This window comes from Ceratotherium simum, chromosome 2 (genome assembly GCF_057802395.1).
Source record: "Ceratotherium simum simum isolate JZ-2026a chromosome 2, ASM5780239v1, whole genome shotgun sequence".
Classification (NCBI taxonomy): domain Eukaryota; kingdom Metazoa; phylum Chordata; class Mammalia; order Perissodactyla; family Rhinocerotidae; genus Ceratotherium; species Ceratotherium simum.
This window is the reverse complement of record NC_141901.1, coordinates 85,140,681-85,161,141: the sequence shown is the minus strand read 5'-3', so window position 1 is coordinate 85,161,141 and position 20,461 is coordinate 85,140,681. Positions and strand designations below refer to the sequence as shown.

Sequence of the window (20,461 nt, the reverse complement as noted above, 5' to 3'; positions counted from 1 at the left end):
TAAAACAGAAGAGTGAGTTGTCGGGGGGGGGGGGGGTGTTTTAGGTGGGTGTTCGGAAAGTCTCTGGGGAGGTAGCATTTGAATTAAGATCTGACTGATATAAACATAGTTGTCTGGGACTCTTCCCTGGGAATTGGGTGGGAGACAAGGAATTCCCAGAAAAGAAGGGCTTGTTGCGAACTGGAGAAACCCCAGAAATAGCGCCCTCGAGTGGCATGTACAGAATTGTATAAATTGATCCTTAAAATCTCTCATTTTTCTAAGTCTAAAAGTAACAACTACTTTTAAAAAAAAACAAACTAGAAAATTTAAGAGTATTGGGGCCGGCCCTGTGGCTTGGCGGTTGGGTGCGCGTGCTCCGCTGCTGGCGGCCCGGGTTCGGATCCCGGGCGCGCACCACTTCTCTGGCCATGCTGAGGCCGCGTCCCACATACAGCAACTGGAAGGATGTGCAGCTATGACATGCAACTATCTACTGGGGCTTTTGGGGGGGAAAAATAAATAAATAAAATCTTTAAAAAAAGAAAAAAGAAAATTTAAGAGTATAAAGACAAAAATTTTCCAGAATTTTTCCATTCAAAGATAACCACTAATGAACATTTTGAGTTATTTTCTTGTTGCCGTAATTGGTCAACATTTGTTTTTCCCCATTTTTTATATACTTTTTGCTCATGGTATAATTAGCCCAGAAACACCCCAGGCCATAGATGAAAAGGGCCTGATAACAGATGATAGCTGTCCCTGGGTTATTTATTGGTCTTAATCAATTAAAAAAATAGAGAGAGAGGCCAATGACTTATCAAACATGCATTTTACAGATGCAGAAAATCCAGTTCCTTCATAACTCTGCTTTTGTAAAGGAGAAAATAGGTTTTTATTCAGCATTCTTCTGCTGCAGTGTCCCAACTTCATAAATAGTTTAGCCGGGGCGACCCCGTGGCTTAGCGGTTGAGTGCGCGCACTGGCGGCCCCGGGGTTCGGATCCCGGGCGCCCACCGACGCACCGCTTCTGTGGCCATGCTGAGGCCGTGTCCCACATACAGCAACTAGAAGGATGTGCAACTATGACATACAACTATCTACTGGGGGGCTTTGGGGACAAAAAAAGAGGAGGATTGGCAATGGATGTTGGCTCAGAGCTGGTCTTCCTCAGCAAAAAAAAGGAGGATTAGCATGGATGTTAGCTCAGGGCTGATCTTCCTCACAAAAAAAAAAATTTTTTTTTTAAAATAGTTTAGCCGGGCCGGCCCTGTGGCTTGGTGGTTGAGTGCGCGCACTGCAATGCTGGTGGCCCGGGTTCGGATTCCGGGTGCGCATCGAGGCACCGGTTCTCCGTTCATCCTGAGGCCGAGTCCCGCATACAGCAACTAGAAGGATGTGCAGCTACGACACACAACTATCCACTGGGGCTTTGGGGGGAAAAAATAAAATAAATAAAATCTTTAAAAAAAAAAAAAAAATAGTTTAGCCATTTTTAGTTAAGTCCTGAAACACAGCAGTACCCATATTGTTCTGGGTAGTCATCCAGTCTGGCGGGAGACTTCCTGTGACCTGACGAATGGAGATGAGTAATGCAGTCCCTGGTCCTGCCATAAAAGGAGTGGAAGCAGAAGGCACCATAACACCAGATTTCACCCCTTGGATGCAAAATCTGCTTGATAACCCTTACTTGACTAGACTGCTTGGCTTGGAGTCTAACAAGTAAAGGAAAGCCCAGGATTACTTTATGCCTTGAATTCTCTGTACTGGAATTCTTAATTTTGATACTTCTTTCAGTTGTCTAAAGGAACTCCAACTAATTTTCAGTTCAATTTCTCTCTGAATATCTGAGAATGTCCCTATGGTGACTTTACATACAAATGAGTTGCACTGGATATAAAAGTTAGGTCATAATATTTTTTGATCAAAAATAAGTAAACATTGAACCAGCCCTGATGGCCTAGTGGTTAAAGTTCGATGCACTCCACTACAGTGGCCAGGGGTTCGCAGGTTCGGATCCCAGGTGTGGACCTACACACTGCTTATCAAGCCATGCAGTGGTGGTGTCCCCCGTACAAAATAGAGGAAGATGGGCACGGGTGTTAGCTCAGAGACAATCTTCTTCAAGCAAAAAGAGGAGGATTGGCAACAGATGTTAGCCCAGGGCCGATCTTCCGCACCAAAAAAAAAAAAAGTAAAAAGAAACAGGTAACGCTAATTTTTTTTTTTTTTTAAATCCAGTGTGTATTTTACACAGACAGCGCATCTCCATTCTGAGTAGCCATATTTCAAGTGCTCAATAGCAACAACGGGGCAGTGACTTCCTTACTGGAGAGCACAGTTCCATATCTGTAACCCACTCCATTATTTTCATTTTTTTGCAATCTACTTTCTGGGGAAAATCCCAAATTTGTCTTCCACATTCCCAATTCAGCTTTTTTGTTTGTTTTTTGGGGTTTCTTTTGTGAGGAAGATCAGCCCTGAGCTAACATCCATGCCAATCCTCCTCTTTTTTGGGGGAGGAAGATTGGCCCTGAGCTAACATCCATACTGATCTTCCTCCACTTTATGTGGGATGCCGCCACAGCGTGGCCTGACAAGCGGTGCATCCGTGTGCTCCTGGGACCCGAATCCAGTCCGTCGGCAGCGGAGCACGCGCACTTAACTGCTACACCATGGGGCCAACCCCATTCAATTCAGTTTTTTACACCATCATTCCTGCTCTCTAGCTGCCGACATTGATTTTAATTCTCATGTGTATTTTTGTTTACCTTAGCTTATTCTTTTCATCTCACACTGTTGCCTTTTCAGTCTGAGCCTGTTCTCATTTCATGACTTTCTGTTCTTGTTTCCTAGCAACCATGTCTTCTTACATTCTGGTGAAACTAGCAACAGTGCACATGAATTGTCCTTCCTGTGTGTTCTTAGAGCCTTGTTTCTTTCTCCCTCTTTGTATTTATCATGCTTTGTTATAATTACTTTACTTCTCTGTAGCTACCAATAGAAAGTCAGTTCTCTGGTGGGAAGAATTATGTCTGTCTTGTTGACAGCTGTATCCCCAGTGTGTAGCACTGAGCCTGGCATAAGAAAAAAAAAGGTACTCAATAAATATTTATTGTCGAGTATTCAAAAATTTTATTTAAAAATTTTCCAGGTTCTGCATTATATGATTTTCAAGGGTCTTCTCTCCTTCTGAGTCACTGGAATAGTGGCCCTTTGCCTTTTTCTGTAGTTTTTTCCCCCAGAAATCTCAATTTGTTTAAGTTCACTTATCTTCTATTCTGGTTATCTACTGCTGTTGCTAATAAACCACCTCAAAATTTAGTGGTGTAAAACAAGCACCATGATTTGATACTCGTGGCCTCTGCACATCAGGAATTTGAAAGAAGCATGGTGGGGATGTCTCTTCTCTGCTCCCTGGTGTTTGGGGCCTCAGCTGGGATGACTCAGACACCGGGGGCTACCCCAGCTAGGGTTATTGTGTCCACTTCAGAGATGGTTCTTCATTCACATGTCTGCTGCCTGAGCTGAGATGGCTTAGCCGGAACTGTCAACCAGAGCGCCTATGTGTGACCTCTCTAGAACGGCTGTGCTCCTCACAGCATTGCTCCTGGGGTCCAAAGCTGGTGCCCCAGTGATAGCCTCCAGTGAATGTTCCAAGGGCCCAAGGCAGGAGCTGCAAGGCTTCTTCTGACCTTGCCTAGGAAGTTACACAGTGTCGCTTCTACTACTTTCTACGGGTTACGAGAAGGCCAGCCCAGGTTCTAAGGGATGGTGGTTATACACCATCTCTTGATGGGTGAGTGGCAAAGTCACATTCAGAAGAGTACGTGGGTGGGAGATACTGTTGCTACCATTTTTGGAAACTATAATCTGCTACATCCTCCCATTCAGGGGTGGAGGTGGAGGGGAATCCTCCAGACCCACAGGATATGCAGATTGGCATTAATCTCATTTTATGTGCCCTTAAGTACTGGTGGCACTCAGGACTGGTCGTGCTCAGATCTCACGCTGGAGGGCACACCAGGGTGCACAGCTCCTCCTCTGGTCTCCAGCATCTGGGAAGCTGGCACCTAATGTGGAATTGCGGGGTTGAGGGGGCTGAGCAGGGACCCCGTGCCCTGCGATGCCCTTGCTCCCAGGGCTCTTCCTTCTTGCCCCTCCTGCACCAGGGCCGCTCCTCCGAGTTTGGCATGCGTCCCCACACCCTTCAGTTGTTCTTTTGGGAATACGGTCATAAGTCAGATATAGAAAAATATGTCCTGGTGGAGCATAGGGAGAACTCTTGCCTTTGAAAATCATGGCCATGTAGCAGAAGGACAGATATCTGCTTTTCTGGTCATTTTCTGGGTCAGGAGCACATTATGGAATCTAGTTCCATTGGCAATAAGTAACAAGCCCAGTTTTCAGAATTCCTATGACTCCTCACTTTTTTCTTGGTCTCCATGGATATTTTAGTGGGAAGTTGGGAGAGGCTTTATCAAGGGATGCTTGCCAGATCCCATGCCCCAGGAGGTAAGGGGCGGGAGAGGGTGTTTCCTTGAGATTCTTTGAAGAGCCATCAAATAGGCTACACAGAGGAGAGCATTAGCAGGTGATCCAGTGGTCCTTGCTGCGTTAAATTGCCGTGTTCACGTTGGTGGCTGGGATTAGATTTACTCAAAAGATTTCTTTTTTTCAAATTACTAAAGTAATGCTCACTACAATAAAGTGAAGAGTAAAGGTATCTATCTATCTATTTATAAAACAACTAACAATGCTCCTTCCAATCTTACTCCCTTCAAAAAACCAGTGTGAGGAGCCGGCCCAGGGGCATAGTGGTTAAGTTTGCACGCTCTGCTTCGGCAGGCCCGGGTTTGCAGGTTCAGATCACAGGAGCGGACCTATGCACTGCTCATCAAGCCATGCTGTGGCAGCGTCCCACATATAAAGTAGAGGAAGATGGGCACGGATGTTAGTCCAGGGCCAATCTTCCTCAGCAAAAAGAGGAGGATTGGCAACAGTTGTTTAGCTCAGGACTAATCTTCCTCACTAAAAAAAAAAAAAAAAAAACCAGCGTGAACAGTTTCTTGTGTATCTTTCCACCTCCCCACCTTCCTCCTCCTCCTTCTTCTTTCTCTCTTGTTCTCTCTCTGTCATTCTCTCACCCTCTCTCTCTCTCACCTCAACCTATCTACTCTGTATAAACACACCCTCCCCCTGTGGTGGGGAGTTCTGATTTCATGAAAATACTACCATCCTGTACACATTTCTTGGGAACATCTGGAAGTCAATACATATCACAATAATGTTTTCTTTTTAATAGTTATGTAATATTCCGTAATATGGATATTCTATAATTTATTCAACTAGTTTCTTTCTAGGTGGGTTCTATTTGTCTACTACTGACAACTATGCAGTAAACAAACCCCCTTATTTGGGCTTTTGTTTCTGGTGGGAGAGACTGCTAAGCTAGTCTAAGCAGAGGTTTTTTTAACCCATTCGTTTCCACTCCCCTTTCTCTCCACATTGCCCTGAGAAGAGCTCTGAACAGAGAAAAGCTCTGGGATTTCCCAGTTCCTGGATGTTTGGCCCCTTCTATCGATGCCCCACCTCAGCCAAGTTTACTACTCAGTCCCGAGGCAGCACTCCCCAGGGTGACAGCCACCAGCAACCTGGACTTGGAGACAACCCTCCGTCCTGCCTGCTGGCTCGAGAACAAGAAAGGTTTTCACTTTGAAGGAGAAAGCGACTTCCAGGAGCCCTAAGGTTCTCTCCTCTCACTTGACAAATGAGGCATGAACCTTCCATCTGTCTCTGAGAGACTGAAACTCATTCTTTATGACTCTGCTTGAAACAGTCTTCTCTCCAGCCCTCTCCCCTCCTGACTCTCAGGCCTTCACTAGATTCCCGCAAAGAGCTTTTGATTCAGTGCAATATTCTTTGCCCCGCTGCAGTCCCGTTGAAATGAGTTGTGCTCACTGCAGCCTGTATCCTCCCAGAACAGCAGGCGGAAGAGAACTCCAGACCTTTGTTCTCTCCTGTGCACATTCTTGATTTCCTTCCTCTGTGGCTGCTTTCATCACATGGTGGGTTTTGCCTTCACCCGTCTCGGGGCAGACTCTTCCATGGGCTTCCCTCAACTCAGAACCTCTCCCGGAGCCGCTGCCATGGATTCCACCGGCAGAGAATTGGTGCTGGTCCATCTGAGGTCCCTGACTAGTCACTGACATTGATGGGGCATCTCTAATGTCCCAGGCATGGTGCTTCATGCTAGGAATTCAGAGAGGAAAAAAGACGCATGAAAATCTGCACCCCCAGCCAGCTGATAGATGTAGTACTAGGATTGACAGAATGTTCCAGGTCTTTGGGAGCACAGAGCTTGGGCCTGGAAAGGTAGATAAAGGCTTCAGAGAGAAGAAGACATTTGGGCTGGGTCCTAAGGATGAGTACAACTTCATGACAGACGGAGGAGAAGGGACAAAGGCATTGACACTTGGGGGCTCAATAATGTCAGCACAGGATGTAGTGCCAAACAGATGAATTAAAGTAGAGGCAGGCTAGACTGAAAAGCAAAGTGAGGCAAGGCTGTGAGGGGTCTTGAATCCGTTCATTCATTCATTCATTCCTCCTTCATTCAATACATTTTCTAGATCAGCATTGTCCAACAGAAATATAATGTGGGCCACATATGTAATTTAAAATGTCCTAGTAGTCACATTAACCAAAAAAAAGTAAAAAGAAACAAATGAAATTAATTTAACAATACATTTTATTTAACCTACTATATCCTAAGTATTATAATTTCAACATGTAATAGATATAAAAATTGAGATATTTTTACATTCTTTTTTTTAATATGTCTTCAAAATCTGGTACTCAAGCATATCTCAATTCAGATGCGAAATTTTCATCAGAAATACCAGAATTGTATTTGCATTTCATAAAATTTATGGTAGAAAAGGTAGATTTCACATACCCAAGTTGTTCCATATATTTTTTAATTTTCCAGTAACCGAATCAAATACCAGTTTTAAAAGTTAAATTAATTTTAATTTCATAATATTAAAAATTCAGTTCCTCCGTTGTACTAGCCACATTTCAAGTGTTCAGAAGCCACGCGTGGCTACTGCATTGGATAGCACAGTTCTAGACTATCCTAGAAAATTTGAGCTAAATACTGCAGGTAATGGAGGGAACCACTGGGTAACTTTAAATAGGGAAATGACTGATCAGATCTGTTTTAGAAAGGTCACTTTTAGAAAAGATGATTTTTTTTTTCATGTCTGTAAAAAATCTGTTAGTTGAATTTATTTTATTTATTTATTTATTTACTTACTTATTTATTTTGTGAGGAAGATCAGCCCTGAGCTAACATCCATGCTAATCCTCCTCTTTTTGCTGAGGAAGACCGGCTCTGAGCTAACATCTATTGCCAATCCTCCTCCTTTTTTTTTTCTCCCCAAAGCCCCAGTAGATAGTTGCGTGTCATAGTTGCACATCCTTCTAGTTGCTGTATGTGGGACGCGGCCACACCATGGCCAGAGAAGCAGTGTGTTGGTGCGCCCCCAGGATCCGAACTCGGGCCGCCAGTAGCAGAGCGCTCGTGCTTAACCGCTAAGGCACGGGGCAGGCCCCCTGTTAGTTGAATTTAAACTTCAGACAGAATTGGGAGAAAGAGAAGACAGAAGGAAAGATAGTACCATGTGACATTTTAAACGGACAAACTGCTCGTCCTTTGGGAAGTCCTATGTTTAGAGAAGCCATTAATGTGCAGATTATAAATCATCCTTGTATTTTTGCTAAAGCTTGTCCTTAAAGCTCTCTAAAGTAAAAGCATATATAGTCCTCCTTCTTTCTAAGGCCTTGAGAATGAGGAGAAATACGTGGCCTGACCGGATATGAGAAATGGATGACTCCCCAGGAGCAGTCTTGTACATAACCCTAACTTTTGAAAAATGCATCTAATGACAGTCCCCGGCCGGTGCACAGGTGCAGCACATGAAGGGCTTGGCCTTGGCTGCTCTCCTCCGGCCAAGAGGGATCCCTGTGGTGTGAGGCTCTGCCTGGTTTAACGGAGGACAGGATTAGAAGAGGAGGAAGGTGGCACACACAATATAATCATAAACCACTCTGGGACAGCGTGGGTTTGTCCCAGAAGCCCCATGATACCAAAACATGAAAAGCAAGACTAAAACTCAAGCAATGTTTTGAACAGTGTGGGAAAATTCAGGAAAAACACAACTAGACCTGGGCAGTGTTTGAACCGGCCAACTGTTTTATGGTTTACAAATTCGTGGAACTAAAGAGAAGAGTAGGCAAAATGGGCAATTCCCAAAGCGATGTGACTACTTTCCTAATTTAACATATGTTCTGCTGACTGCTGGGAAATATTATCTCTGACTGCTGTCCTTCGAGAACTCAGGTGCAAACTCGGAAATGTAATCATATTTCCTGTTCACTTGTTTTTAGCTTTTTTTAAAAAAATCTTTTCTATGTTGATCACTTACTGCAGGATTTTATATCAAATCTCAGACCAAAAAGGGCAAGTTCTTAAAGTCAGAAGCAAATCCACTTACCTAGTTTTCAATTAAATTTAATACATTAAAACCTCATACATTCTGACTTTGCTGATTCAGAATTGGAGATCTTTTGGGAAAGGGACATCATGAAACTTGCTTTTACTATTCATGGGAAAAGAGGGTTGCTGTAAATTGGTATTATAAGTATTGATTATGGAGCAAAAACTTACCATATATTGGAGGACATCTTATTTTCAAGTTTGCACAATTGTTGAGGAAATCTCCTTCACACAAAACGACAATATGCTAATTACACAGGCTTCTTATCTGTTCACCAAAGACGTTCAACACCAGCACCTTGTTAGCTGGTTTAAAATTTGCTAAAGTTGTAAATACTGAGAATAGTTCCTGTAACTTAGAAGGCACTTAGTCAGTTGGTTCTTTGCCATTTCCTTTGAGTTACACAGTTATATGTGAAAATATAAAAGCCACTTATTGTTCTCCTAAAGTATTCTCCATGTGGCAATTAGATGAGCAGGGAGAATCCACTTTGAGACTCAGGAAATGTTGGGGTAATCTACAGAGAAACAAAGGGGAGATTCAGAGAGTGGACAGAGGCTTTGGTCTCACCCCGTTCAGCTGGGCTGTTTTTTTTTTCCTTTTATTTTTTTGGTGAGGAAGATTAGCCCTGCGCTAACCTCCATTGCCAATCCTCCTCTTTTTCCTGAGGAAGTTTGGCCCTGGGCTAACATCTGTGCCCATCTTCCTCTACTTTATGTGTGCGACGCCTGCCACAGCATGGCTTGATGAGCAGTGTATAGGTCCGCGCCTGGGATCCGAACCTACGAACCCCAAGCCTTCAAAGCAGAGCACGCGAACTTAACCACTACACCACCAGGCCAGCCCAGCTGGGCTCACTTTTGCTCCATAAAAACCCAATTCATACCTTTCCCAACACACACACACACACACACACACACACACCCGCCTTCTATAAGAAAAAAGAAGTTGCCTCACTGCCTCTAAATTTTTTTCTCAGAACTTTGTTTCTTGGGCCTAATGAGAATCCCAGATAGCTTCATAGATTTCCCACTCACCCAAGTCAAAGGCTACTTATTCCACCTAGAAAGCCTGATTATTTGATTTTGTCGTTAAATCTCCTCACGTCCTTGGGCTCCACAGAGGCACACACCACAGCATGTGACTCTGGCTGGGTGGCAACGAGAAGCTTTTTTTTATTTAATTAAATAAATAAATCCCCATATTTAAGCCACGAAGTAAAATGAAGAGGGAGGTTTGGGATGGAAATAGAAGCGGGAAATGGTCCAGCTAAGCTCCGGGGCATGACTCACTCCTGCAGCCGGGCCCCCAGATTCCCCCAAAACCTCAGCTTTGGCCTGATTGACACGATCCCAGTGGAAAGCCTTCGCCTCCAGCTGTCAGAGGTTAACAAGGGTCGCCCCTCAGGCACTCGTGCTCATTAGCCCTTGTTTCTGAAGCCAAGTTGCCCAGTTTTCATAAGAGAGAATCCCATGTCCTTCCATCAAGTCCAGATTGTGGGTCAGAAAATGGGCCAAGAGCGTATTTCTTCCCCCACAACAGCCTGTTTCTGTGAGGAAAGGGAAGAGGGAATGTGGAAATGAGGATACATTCTTTCATTTGACTTTTCTTTGCCTGCCTATCTAGAGCCAAGCACTGAGGGTACAAATGTTGAGTGACAGCCTTGTCCTCACAGATCCTACCATCTAGCTGGACGTGTAGATATTTGAGATAATGGTGGGTTTTATCTGACCAAGAAGTGAAAAATTGAACATTACAGTGAACTGCAACCAGTTGAATGTGTTGAAGGAGCCATTAGTTCATTATGATGATAAAGAGGGAAGGTAACACAATGAACTGAAAGGTGGTTGTAATGAACAAATGTGTTTTCATCAGAATCTAAAAGAAATTCTGGATAACGGTCAACCCAAATTATGTGAATCCAAAGCTGGCATGACATTGAACGACCAGGTTATCAATTATGAAAATAGAGAAAAATAGGACATAATCAATGGTCTTTTAAAAAATTTTGTACTAACAATTTATCAGTGTTAAAAAAGACATAATGACTATTAGATAGGAGACAAGGACGTGGGAAATGCAGGCCTGGGTTTCTTTTGGAAGGAAGATAAATTTAGCAAAGCATATAAGGTTGGAGAATGTTCGGTAGTATTGGTTAGAGGAGAACAGATTGGAGGAGGGAAATGTTTCAGGGCTAGCTAGAAATAGGATGTGATAAGTCAGTTAAACGCAAGGAACTAGTAGAGTTCAGCCAGACACTGTGGAGAGCAGATAAATAATGAGGAAGACTGCAAAATATCGACCACCTTGTGAGGACAAGAGAGGTGCCAGAATATAGGTGTGGTTTGTCCAAATGAAGCAGATGGTGTAACCCATCTGAAAGTCCCACTACAGGCATCCCTAATTGTACTAAGAATACTGATGTGCAAATGAAGTAGAAGGTGACTTGGGGTCATCCCTAGTCTAATTAGTGTCCTCTTCTGGGAAAGATCTGGAGTGGGCTTTGGGAAGTGTTTGTGCCAAGAACAAAGCATTGGACACTAGGCCAGAGAACTTACATGGCATACAAAGGATTGTACTGTGTCTTTGTGCTCAGAGAACTTCTTGGGTTCCAGAGACCTGATGTATCTCCCACTGATATGGCTGTGGACAGCGTAAATGATAAGCCAAGGGTTTGTGGATTTGTCTTTTCTTAGCCACGCTTACTGCAAGGAAGGGAGACTGAGAAGGGGCAGGGAAAGGAAGTCACCAACCCCTCCCCTTCTCCCTCCTCCCAGGTTTGATAAGGCAAAGTCAGGTGACTGTTCAGAGCGCAGTGGGCAGTGGCAGATTTGCTGAAAAGGGATGTGAGGAGGGCAGACATTCCAAGGCAGGTCTTGTAGATTCAGGTTAAAGATGATAAGGCATTATGCTGCAATACAAAGGAGTGGTGTTGATGCCCACTACAACGTGGTTAACTTTGAAAACATGATGCTAAGTGAAAGAAACCAGTCATAAGAGACCGCATAGTTCCATTTATCTAAAATGTCCAGAATAGGCAAATCTATGGAGGCACAACCTCATCCCAACCTATTTGTCAAGCCTCCTCTCCTTCTCCTTCCCCAAACCAAACCGCTTTTGCTGTACCCTCAACAAATGACCCAGTGCTCCCTGAAAAATCCAGATGCTTTCAGAGCTCCGAGCCTTGGCACATGCTGTTCTCTCCAGAGGGAAGACTCATTCTTCTTTACCATCTGCAAATACATACCCATTCCACCAGGCTCCCCTTAGCTGGAGACACTAAGCTGACCTGAACAATCCTGATGCCTACGGATAGGAGCCTCATCCCCATGAAAATGTGAACTTAGATTCAGAATAGCACAGAATACCAGAGCTGGAACCCACCTGGAGACTCTCAAGTCCTAGTTCAGTCCTCTCATACAGCAGAGGAGGAAACCGAGGCCCCAAAAGGATGAGTGGCTAGTCGGAGTCTTGAAGCCCACTGGGGACAGCACAGGTATCGTCACTCCTAATACAGTGCTCTTTGCCTTACACTTCAACCTTTTTGCAATTCTTTTCAATTAAACAAATATTTATCAAAGATTTTTATGTACCTGTGTTTGATGATATCAACCCATTCCTTAAAAACCCTTGTGTGACTCTCCATTATTCTCATGTAATAGGGTATATAAGCCTCTTTATAGTCAACTTCTGCATATCATTCCAGCTTCACTCCTTGCTACTCCCATCAAATTCAACCATTCAGCCATTTCAAACCAGTGGATGTAGTGTATGTAGTCAACAAGCACAAGGACTTTGGAGTCAGAGATCTGGGTTTGAAACAGATCTCTGCCACTTACTTAGCTGCATGACCTTGGGAAATTTAATTCATCTGTCACAGCCTCAGTTTTGTCAGCTGTGAAATGGGGATAGCCTGTCTTCTAAGATCATTTTTAGAATTACCTGATTGTTTAAAAAGCGCTTATGCTAGGGAGGTGGGGTGGGATGGAGCAGCGGATGGAACAGGGAGCAAATGAGGAGGGAAGGGAGTGAGCAAGAGAAGGAGCCAGGAAGGGAAGGAGGGGAAAAGCGCGAGGGCGGGAAGGAGTGGGGCGGAGTGGGCAAAGCAGGGATGGAGGGATGGAGGAAGGGACTGGGGGGGGGGAGGGAAGGAAGAAGGAAGGGAGCTAGCAGAGAAGGGAGGGCAGAAGTGGGGGAAAAAAGACAAATAAATACATAACAAGGATTCATCTTCATTAGTGGTAAAGTTCATTATTTTAAATGATGATGATGATGATGATGACTTTCCTCAGGAAGCTTGCCTGGCCTACCAAGCTTGTGTAAGGTGCTCCTTTATCCACAGCTCCCGTTCTTACCCCCCAACAGTATAAATTCCTGTTAATTGTCTCTGCCCCTGAGCTGTGAGCTCCTTGAGAGCAGGACCGCTGTCTAGTTCAGCTTGGTCTCTCCAGGACACAGTACATTGTTGGCAGCCAGGAAATGTCTGTTGGCTGGAAGGAAAAGGAAGGAGACGAGAAGTGATAGGCAAGGCGCTGTGAGGGACAGAACCGTGGCGGAGGCCAAGTCACTGCCCCCAAATGGAGAGCCTCTGGTGGGGAGACAGTTGCCGACGGCTGTCTTTGACTCCCCTATAAGGATATCATACGACACATTGGGAGTGGCGGGGGGGGCTTAAAAATTCTTTTAAGTTTTAATTTTTGTTTATTTTTCCTTATTGTGAGATGCACATACAGGAATGCATACAAGTAATATGTACAGTTTGAAGAATTATAAAATGAACACCGTGTAATCACCACACAGGTCAGGAAACAACAGTGTTGCAGCTCCCCCACGCATCCTCCTGATCACACCTCCTTCCTCTCCCCAAGAAGGAACCACTCTCCTGACTTTTATGATAATCGTTTCCTTGCTTCTCTTTATGGTTTTACCCCCTATATATAGATTCTTAACCAATATAATTTAGTGTTGCTTGTTTTTGACCTTTATATCAATTGAATCATACTGTAAGCATGTACTTTTGAGACTTGCTTCTTTCCCTCAGCTTTGTGAGATTAATCTATGTTGTTGAATGTAGCCGTAGTTTTTTTTCCCATTATTATAGTATTCCATTATATGACTCTGCCACAATTTATTTATCCATCTACTGCTGATGGACATTTTCCATTTTTCCAGTCTGAGGCTATTACAAACAATGCTTCTATAAATGTTGTATCTATTTTCTGGGATATTTAAGTGTGGTGTTTTTTGTTTTTTGTTTTTTTGAGAATTCATTCTATGTTTGGAATCAGTGAAGTCCCTAGGGTTGTGAAATGGAAACTAGTTCGCACAAAGTTAGACAAGAGTTGAAGAAATCATCTAGTGTTTCTCAAACTGTGGTCCAAGATGGCCCACATCAAAACCAGCTGGAGCATTTGTTAAATATGCAGATTGGAAGGCCCAGCCCAAACCTACCAAAGGAGACCCTCTGGAGATGAAGCGTGAAAAAGCTGCATTTTAGCAAGCTCGCAACCCCCACCCCCACCCCACTCCCCTTCCCGTGAGTTTCACTTGGACCACCAGGCCTCTACTTGCCGTGGGTGTTCCATGTGTGGTGGGATTACTCTCAGTGGTTGGCACACTGTCAGGACATTCTGAGAGAGGAAGGGATAGCAGAGCCTTCGTGCCCAGGACATCAGCTCCTTCCTACTTCCTCTGTGCACGGGCGTGTCAGCAATCTCCAAGCAGACTCTGCCCCCAGCACCCTCGCCAGCTGAGGTCCCAGCTTCCGCTTCCTTCTCTGCACCCCTCCTCCTCATCCCCCAACCTCCGCCCTATTCCCACCCTGCTCCAAACGCTCCAGAACACTCAGAGGTCTCATTTTAACCAATTCCAAAGTCTTTCCATAACCCGTAACAATGCTTTACCTCAACAGGGCAGCTAGTGTTTGTTGTTGTTGTTATTTATACTTCATTTTTTAGAGCAGTTTTAGGTTCACAGTAAAATCGAGCATAAAGTACGGGGTTCTCCTATACCGCCTACCCCCAAACACGCACAACCTCCTCCACTATCAACATCCCACACAAGAGGAGGACGTTGCTTGCAATCGATGAACCTACATCAACACCTCGTTATCACCCGAAGTCTCTAGTTTACCTTAGGGTTCACTCTTGATGTTGTACCTTCTGTGGGTTTTGACAAATGTATAATGACGTGTATCTACCATTATACTATTATGCAGAATAGTTTCACTACCATAAACAACTACCTCTGTGTTCCACCTAGTCATTCCTCTCTCCCCACGATCTTTTTACTGTCTCCATAGTTTTGCATTTTCCAGAATGTCGTATTGTATGTAGCCTTTTCAGATTGGCTTCTTTCACTTGGTCATATGCATTTAAGGTTCCTCCATGTCTTTCCATGGCTTGATAGCTCATTTCTTTTGAGCACTGAATAATATTCCATTGTCTGGATGTGCCACAGTTTACTTATCCACTCACCTACTGAAGGACATCTTGTTTGCTTCTAAGTTTTGACAATCGTGAATAAAGCTCCTATAAACATCTATGTGCAAGTTTTTGTGTGCACAAGTTTTCAACTGCTTTGGGTAACTACCAAGGAGTGCAGGCGCTGGATCACATGGTAAGAGAATGCTTAATTTTGTCAGAAACTGCCCAAGTGTCTTCCAGAGTGGCTGTGCCATTCTGCATCCCCACCAGCAGTGAAGGAGCGCTCCTGTTGCTCCACATCCTCGTCAGCATCTGGTGGAGTCAGGGTTTTGCATTTTGGCCATTCTAATAGATGTGAGTGGTTATCTTATTGTTTTAATTTAGGCACTTAGTTTTTAAACTACTGTTCACTTTTTTCTCTGTGGTTTTGGGGTTTTATGTTTTAAAATTTTGCATAGCAAGTTATAAGCAGGTCATCTTTTTTTATTCTTAAAAATGTCTTATTTACAAACATTTTTTAAGACTTTCTCTTTTTCTCCTTTTAAATACAGATAAATGCAGAGGGGACACCAGAAGAAGTTTTTCTTCGTCTCTGCACAGCTATTGACTCTCTTTTCTGAAAGCAAAAATGCACGCATGTTAAGGAGAGTGGAGACAGAGAAAAATATTAAAAGGTTTACCCCTTAACACAATATGTTTCAAGTTAACCTTTTCTGTCCCCCCCAAATCCTGATGTTGCTGTTTGCTTCCCAGCTTGACCTGAGAGGTGTCTGGAAATCATGCATGGCGTACCTGGTATTACCTGACCTTTCCTTCACAGTTCAGACAGCTGTCTGCACTCACAGCACACACACTTTCCTACCACATAGGTTGCCCCTCCGAGCTAAGTTAGTATGTGAACAGCAGTGCAGTGCCAGTCTGTCAGTTGTGCCCTTAGGACTTGCTCGAGTCTGATCATTTGGTTCTACTTTCATCAAATAGGGAGTTAGCATCCCTAACTCCCATCACATCTTCCTTCCTCTCCCCAGGATTATATGCTGTTGTCTGATGAAGGCCCTTAATATGGGGGGCAGGCCTGGGCATCTTCCTCTGGCGGCTGTCGCTGTTTCCTCAAGTCTCATGCAGTGGTAGCTCAGAGCCAGAGAGATTGGATTGACAAAACAATGCCAATGGCTGATAAGAAATTTGATTAAATTTGAAAACTGTGATAAGAAATTTTAAAAATGTGAAATTGTATAGCTTTTCCAAGACAGCAAAACCCAAAGTAGTCACCAGTAACATTTCTCTATTCATTTTTATGAAACTGGCTACTTGGAATACTGTCATAATGGCTAAGAGAACAAATTGGATAAATCGTCTAACCTAGTCTCTTCTATACCTGGTGGTGCATTTTGGCAATTATATATTAATACCAATGACCAAACATAATTTAAAAGCATGAGGTGATTTGTCATTGCATTCACTGGACTAATGTCAACTTATAGTTTTGATTTTAAATGATCACCTATTTTCTTACTATTGTTGCCAAACAAGTAAGACATAAAGTAAGAGTACCAAAACTCATGTGGGTGGGAAGACGCAAGTCAGTACATGACGTTTAACAGATCCCAATGCTGTATTTGTTTCATACGGGCCTTTTCCAGGGGTTTGAAAACCTTATCATACTCATATGTAAAATTGTGTTCCCTTGCATCAAACCAGTGAAATCTGGGTTCTCTTTTGTGCTATCTGTTGCCAAATCAGAGCTTCTTATATATTCTACTGGAACTGCATTGTCCATTCAATCACTACACAAGACCATAGTTTCAGTTTGCATGATTTTTTTTTTCCTTCAATGGTTGTGCAGATAAGGATCCATTCCTGGGACAGAATTGTATTTTTAAAGTCATTTTTTTTCTTGACATGGATATATACAAATAAAATAAATGGAACACAGGATAACTCTTTTTCTATTTATTTGTAACTCAAATCATTCTGGAAAGCATTTGAAGCCTTATTCCAAACAGAATTAGAAGCAAACACAGTAATAGTTGAGATTTACGATATGCTCATATGGTTTTAATTTTGGCCATATATCAGTTTTGAGCTATTACAGAGAGAACTCTCAGTGTATTCATGATACATGGTAATTTTCATATTTCCTTTTTCTCTAGCAGTCATTCTTAAACAGAAATGTCAGTGTTTGCTAAAGAAGAAATTAAATGTCTTTGGTTACAATTATGCCTCTATTAACAAAAAGGGGCACATTCCTACAGCTCACACAGTTGTCAAATACTTTATTACTACCCCAAGTTGTTATACTCTCTATAGGGGAGCACAAGGAGTATTTGAGCAAACTAGAAAAAGAGAGTTACAGGATGAAAATTATCAGTTGTGCCAGAAAACACAAAATAACTCTTTTGAAGGGATTAACATTCCTTAAACACATACCGCATATTGGCAAACACAGTCCATACCCACCACCGCTTTGATAGCTTGGGTAAGGGGAAGGAGACAGCAGGGCAGTAGACGGCCCAGCCATAGCTTTTACGGCTGTAGTTGGCTACCCTCTTGAAAAAAATCAGCAGGGGCTTTGCCCCGAAGAGTACCTAGAGGTGCAAATCCAGTCTTCTACAGAACTGCTAAAACATGTTACTGATTTGAATGGCTTCAAATGACATCACTACTTTAAAGTCATAGGATTTTAAAGCAGGAAAGGACCTTAGAGGTCTCTGCATAGCAGAATACCTTGTGCGTATGGAGAAGACATCAGAACACAATGCAAACTCCTTTACAATGGTCTACTTTCAAGGCCTCACCTAATCTGGCCCTGTACCCTCTCTCACCCATCAACTACCACTCTCTTCTTGCTCATTTAGCTCAAGCTACACTGGCCCTCTTAATGTTGCCTGAACAAGCCAAGCTCCTTACTGGATCAGAGCCCTTGTCATTGCTATCCTTCTGCCTCTTCCTCCAAGGCTAATTCCCTCACTCTATTCAGGTCTCTGTTCAAATTTACCCTTGTCATTGAGGCGTTCTTTTATTATTCCATCTAACATGACAGACTGGTCCCCATTCTTCCATCATTCTTCTTCAAGCATTATTTTTCTTCACAGCATTTATCTCTGCTTAAAATTACATAATATTCTTTATTTACTTGTTTATTGCTCGTCTTCTGCATTAGATTATAAGCTCCTTGAGGGCAAGGCTTTGTATCCTCAGCCCCACACAGAGCAATTATTATTGAGAGCTAACATTTCAATCCTCTGAACCTCAGTTTTCTCATCTATACAGTGGAGATCATAATGGTAAGCAACCTAATAGAGGTGTTGTGAGGATTAAGCGAGTTAATAATACACATAAACCATTTACTAGTTCCTAGCGCTCAATAAAAGATGGTTCTTTGTCAACATTTATTGAGTGCCTCTCTCCCACAATTGGGACTAGGACCCAGAATTTCCACTCTAGTGCCCTTTCCATTACATCACTCTAAAAACATGGCAGAGAATCAAGATACATGGCCTAACTGGGGTCCCAGAGAGAACCAAAATCTTCTCAGCTACCCAGGGTTGAACCATATCCTTTAGATAAGACAGGATGCCAATTCTTCAGTCCTCTCAGAGCCCTGTAAAGGAGATCTCCTGAGCCAAACCTTCTAAGGGTCCCACAGATGCACTCACAGATAGACTCAGGTGTAGGTGATATCTCCTAACTTCCTAGAGAAAAAATGTAACTCACCAAAACATTGGTCATACTACCAACAATTATTTATTGAGAGCCTATGAAGAGCCAGGCCCTAGGGTTACAGACAGACATGGATGGTCTCTGTCCTCAAGAAGCTAAATCTGACAGCACTCTCAAAAATCCATTTAATCAGCTACATGAACTGTGAAACAAAAAGTTATGTCTTTTTCTGGAATCATATAAACAAAGCACATTTTTCATCAAGCTAAGAGACAAAAACAAACACCTTACAGCCTAAAAAGGACAATGCCTCCATAAACTTGTGGAAAAACCTACTTATTATCTGGAGACTTCCAATTCCATCCAGTGCATGTGGAACAACGGCCTTCAAACTTTATCTACAGTAAAAAATACAGTTTACATAGCATGCCACACTTATAACTAAAAAAGAAATCTCACAAAACAATATTTATCCTTACTACATGTGATGTACTGTTTTCTCTATTTCTTTTTTTTAATGTTCCTCATACCTCAGTGAACTATTGTGTTCTGCAATTTAATTTAAATAAAAGGGGAAAGGGGAGAAAAATGGACAAGGCAAACTATTAGGTCAAGCGAGAGGCACAGAAACAAATTCTACCTGAGGCAGGAGACACAAGCCTTAGTATCAACTTTGCCTCAAGCCTCACAACCATGTTTGCTGCCAAATTAGAATATGTAAATTCTAGGTATGTGTGTTTTTCTAATTCACCATGGCAGACCATTTCAGTGCTTTTCCCCCATCCACAGATATGCTTCTCTATTCTGTGCTATAAACCTGGACATGTGCTCAGGTCTGCACTCTAGGACCACACCACCCCAGGAAAAAAGACTGGAAAGCAACTCCTGCACACCTCGACCTCCAATGCCTTAGTGATGCCTGACACAAAAGGAATACTCTTGCTCAGGAAATAGGGTAGTGAGGCAGACGCTGACTCTGGAGCAATCTGTCTAGGTTAAAATCCAAGCATCACCACTTTACTAACTATAAGACCTTGGGCAATTTATTTAACCTCTCTGGCTAGATTTCCTCATATGAAAGCAGGATAATAAATGAACCCGTCTCATAAGGTTGTGAAAATTAAATCTGTTATTATATGCTTGCTTGGCACATAGTAAGCACTATATCAGTGTGCTATTATTAGTGCACATCACACCAATCAAAATCTCCTCTGCCTAAACCTTAAAGCAGTGGTTTTAGGTGTCATTACAAGTTCCTTCAGTTCTTAGCAATAACTTGAGCATAATATTTCAGGAAATACTTCTGACCTACTAAATACCACTTAATAAGCAATGCTTTAGCAAGTAGGTCTGTGTTGTCTCTTACAGCCAATAATTCTTTGTAGGAGATGGAAGGCCTACTTGAAAATGACAACCCTGCCCATTCCTGCAGTCCTCAAATGACAACAACAACACATTACCACTATTACTGCCCTTTAGGGCCTTTTAAAGGCATGAGGACTATTTGCTTAGAGCTGAAAAATGTAAAATAAACACATCTTGCTCAAGCAGAAAATAATACTCTTTGCCACTCAAAATTCTCAAAAGCTTTGTCCTTGAAAAATACATTTAAGTGGATGTATTTTGTCTACTCTGTTTACCTAACAATTGTATTACTCACAGCCCTCTTTCAAAGAATACTTCATGGGATTTCTGAATGGATCTGAATGGTTCTCCAAAACTAATCAGTATTATTCCTATACAAACACAGAAGTTACAGAATTTATCATCAAATGCCACTGTCTTGCTACAAGTTGAAGGTAGATCTTCGGCATATTCACTTAACATTTAATA

At 42.7% G+C, this 20,461-nt stretch overlaps 1 protein-coding gene across 1 annotated transcript in view; it reads left to right on the top strand.

The window, feature by feature from the left end:
- The window catches only part of AK5 (adenylate kinase 5), a 229,497-nt gene extending 212,606 nt beyond the window's left edge, over window positions 1-16,891 (top strand). The window contains exon 14 of the mRNA XM_004431516.3: window positions 15,517-16,891. Coding sequence (XP_004431573.2) covers window positions 15,517-15,585 — 69 coding nt within the window. The 3' untranslated portion in view covers window positions 15,586-16,891. The remainder of the gene's footprint in view (window positions 1-15,516) is intronic.
- Window positions 16,892-20,461: the final 3,570 nt, after the last annotated feature.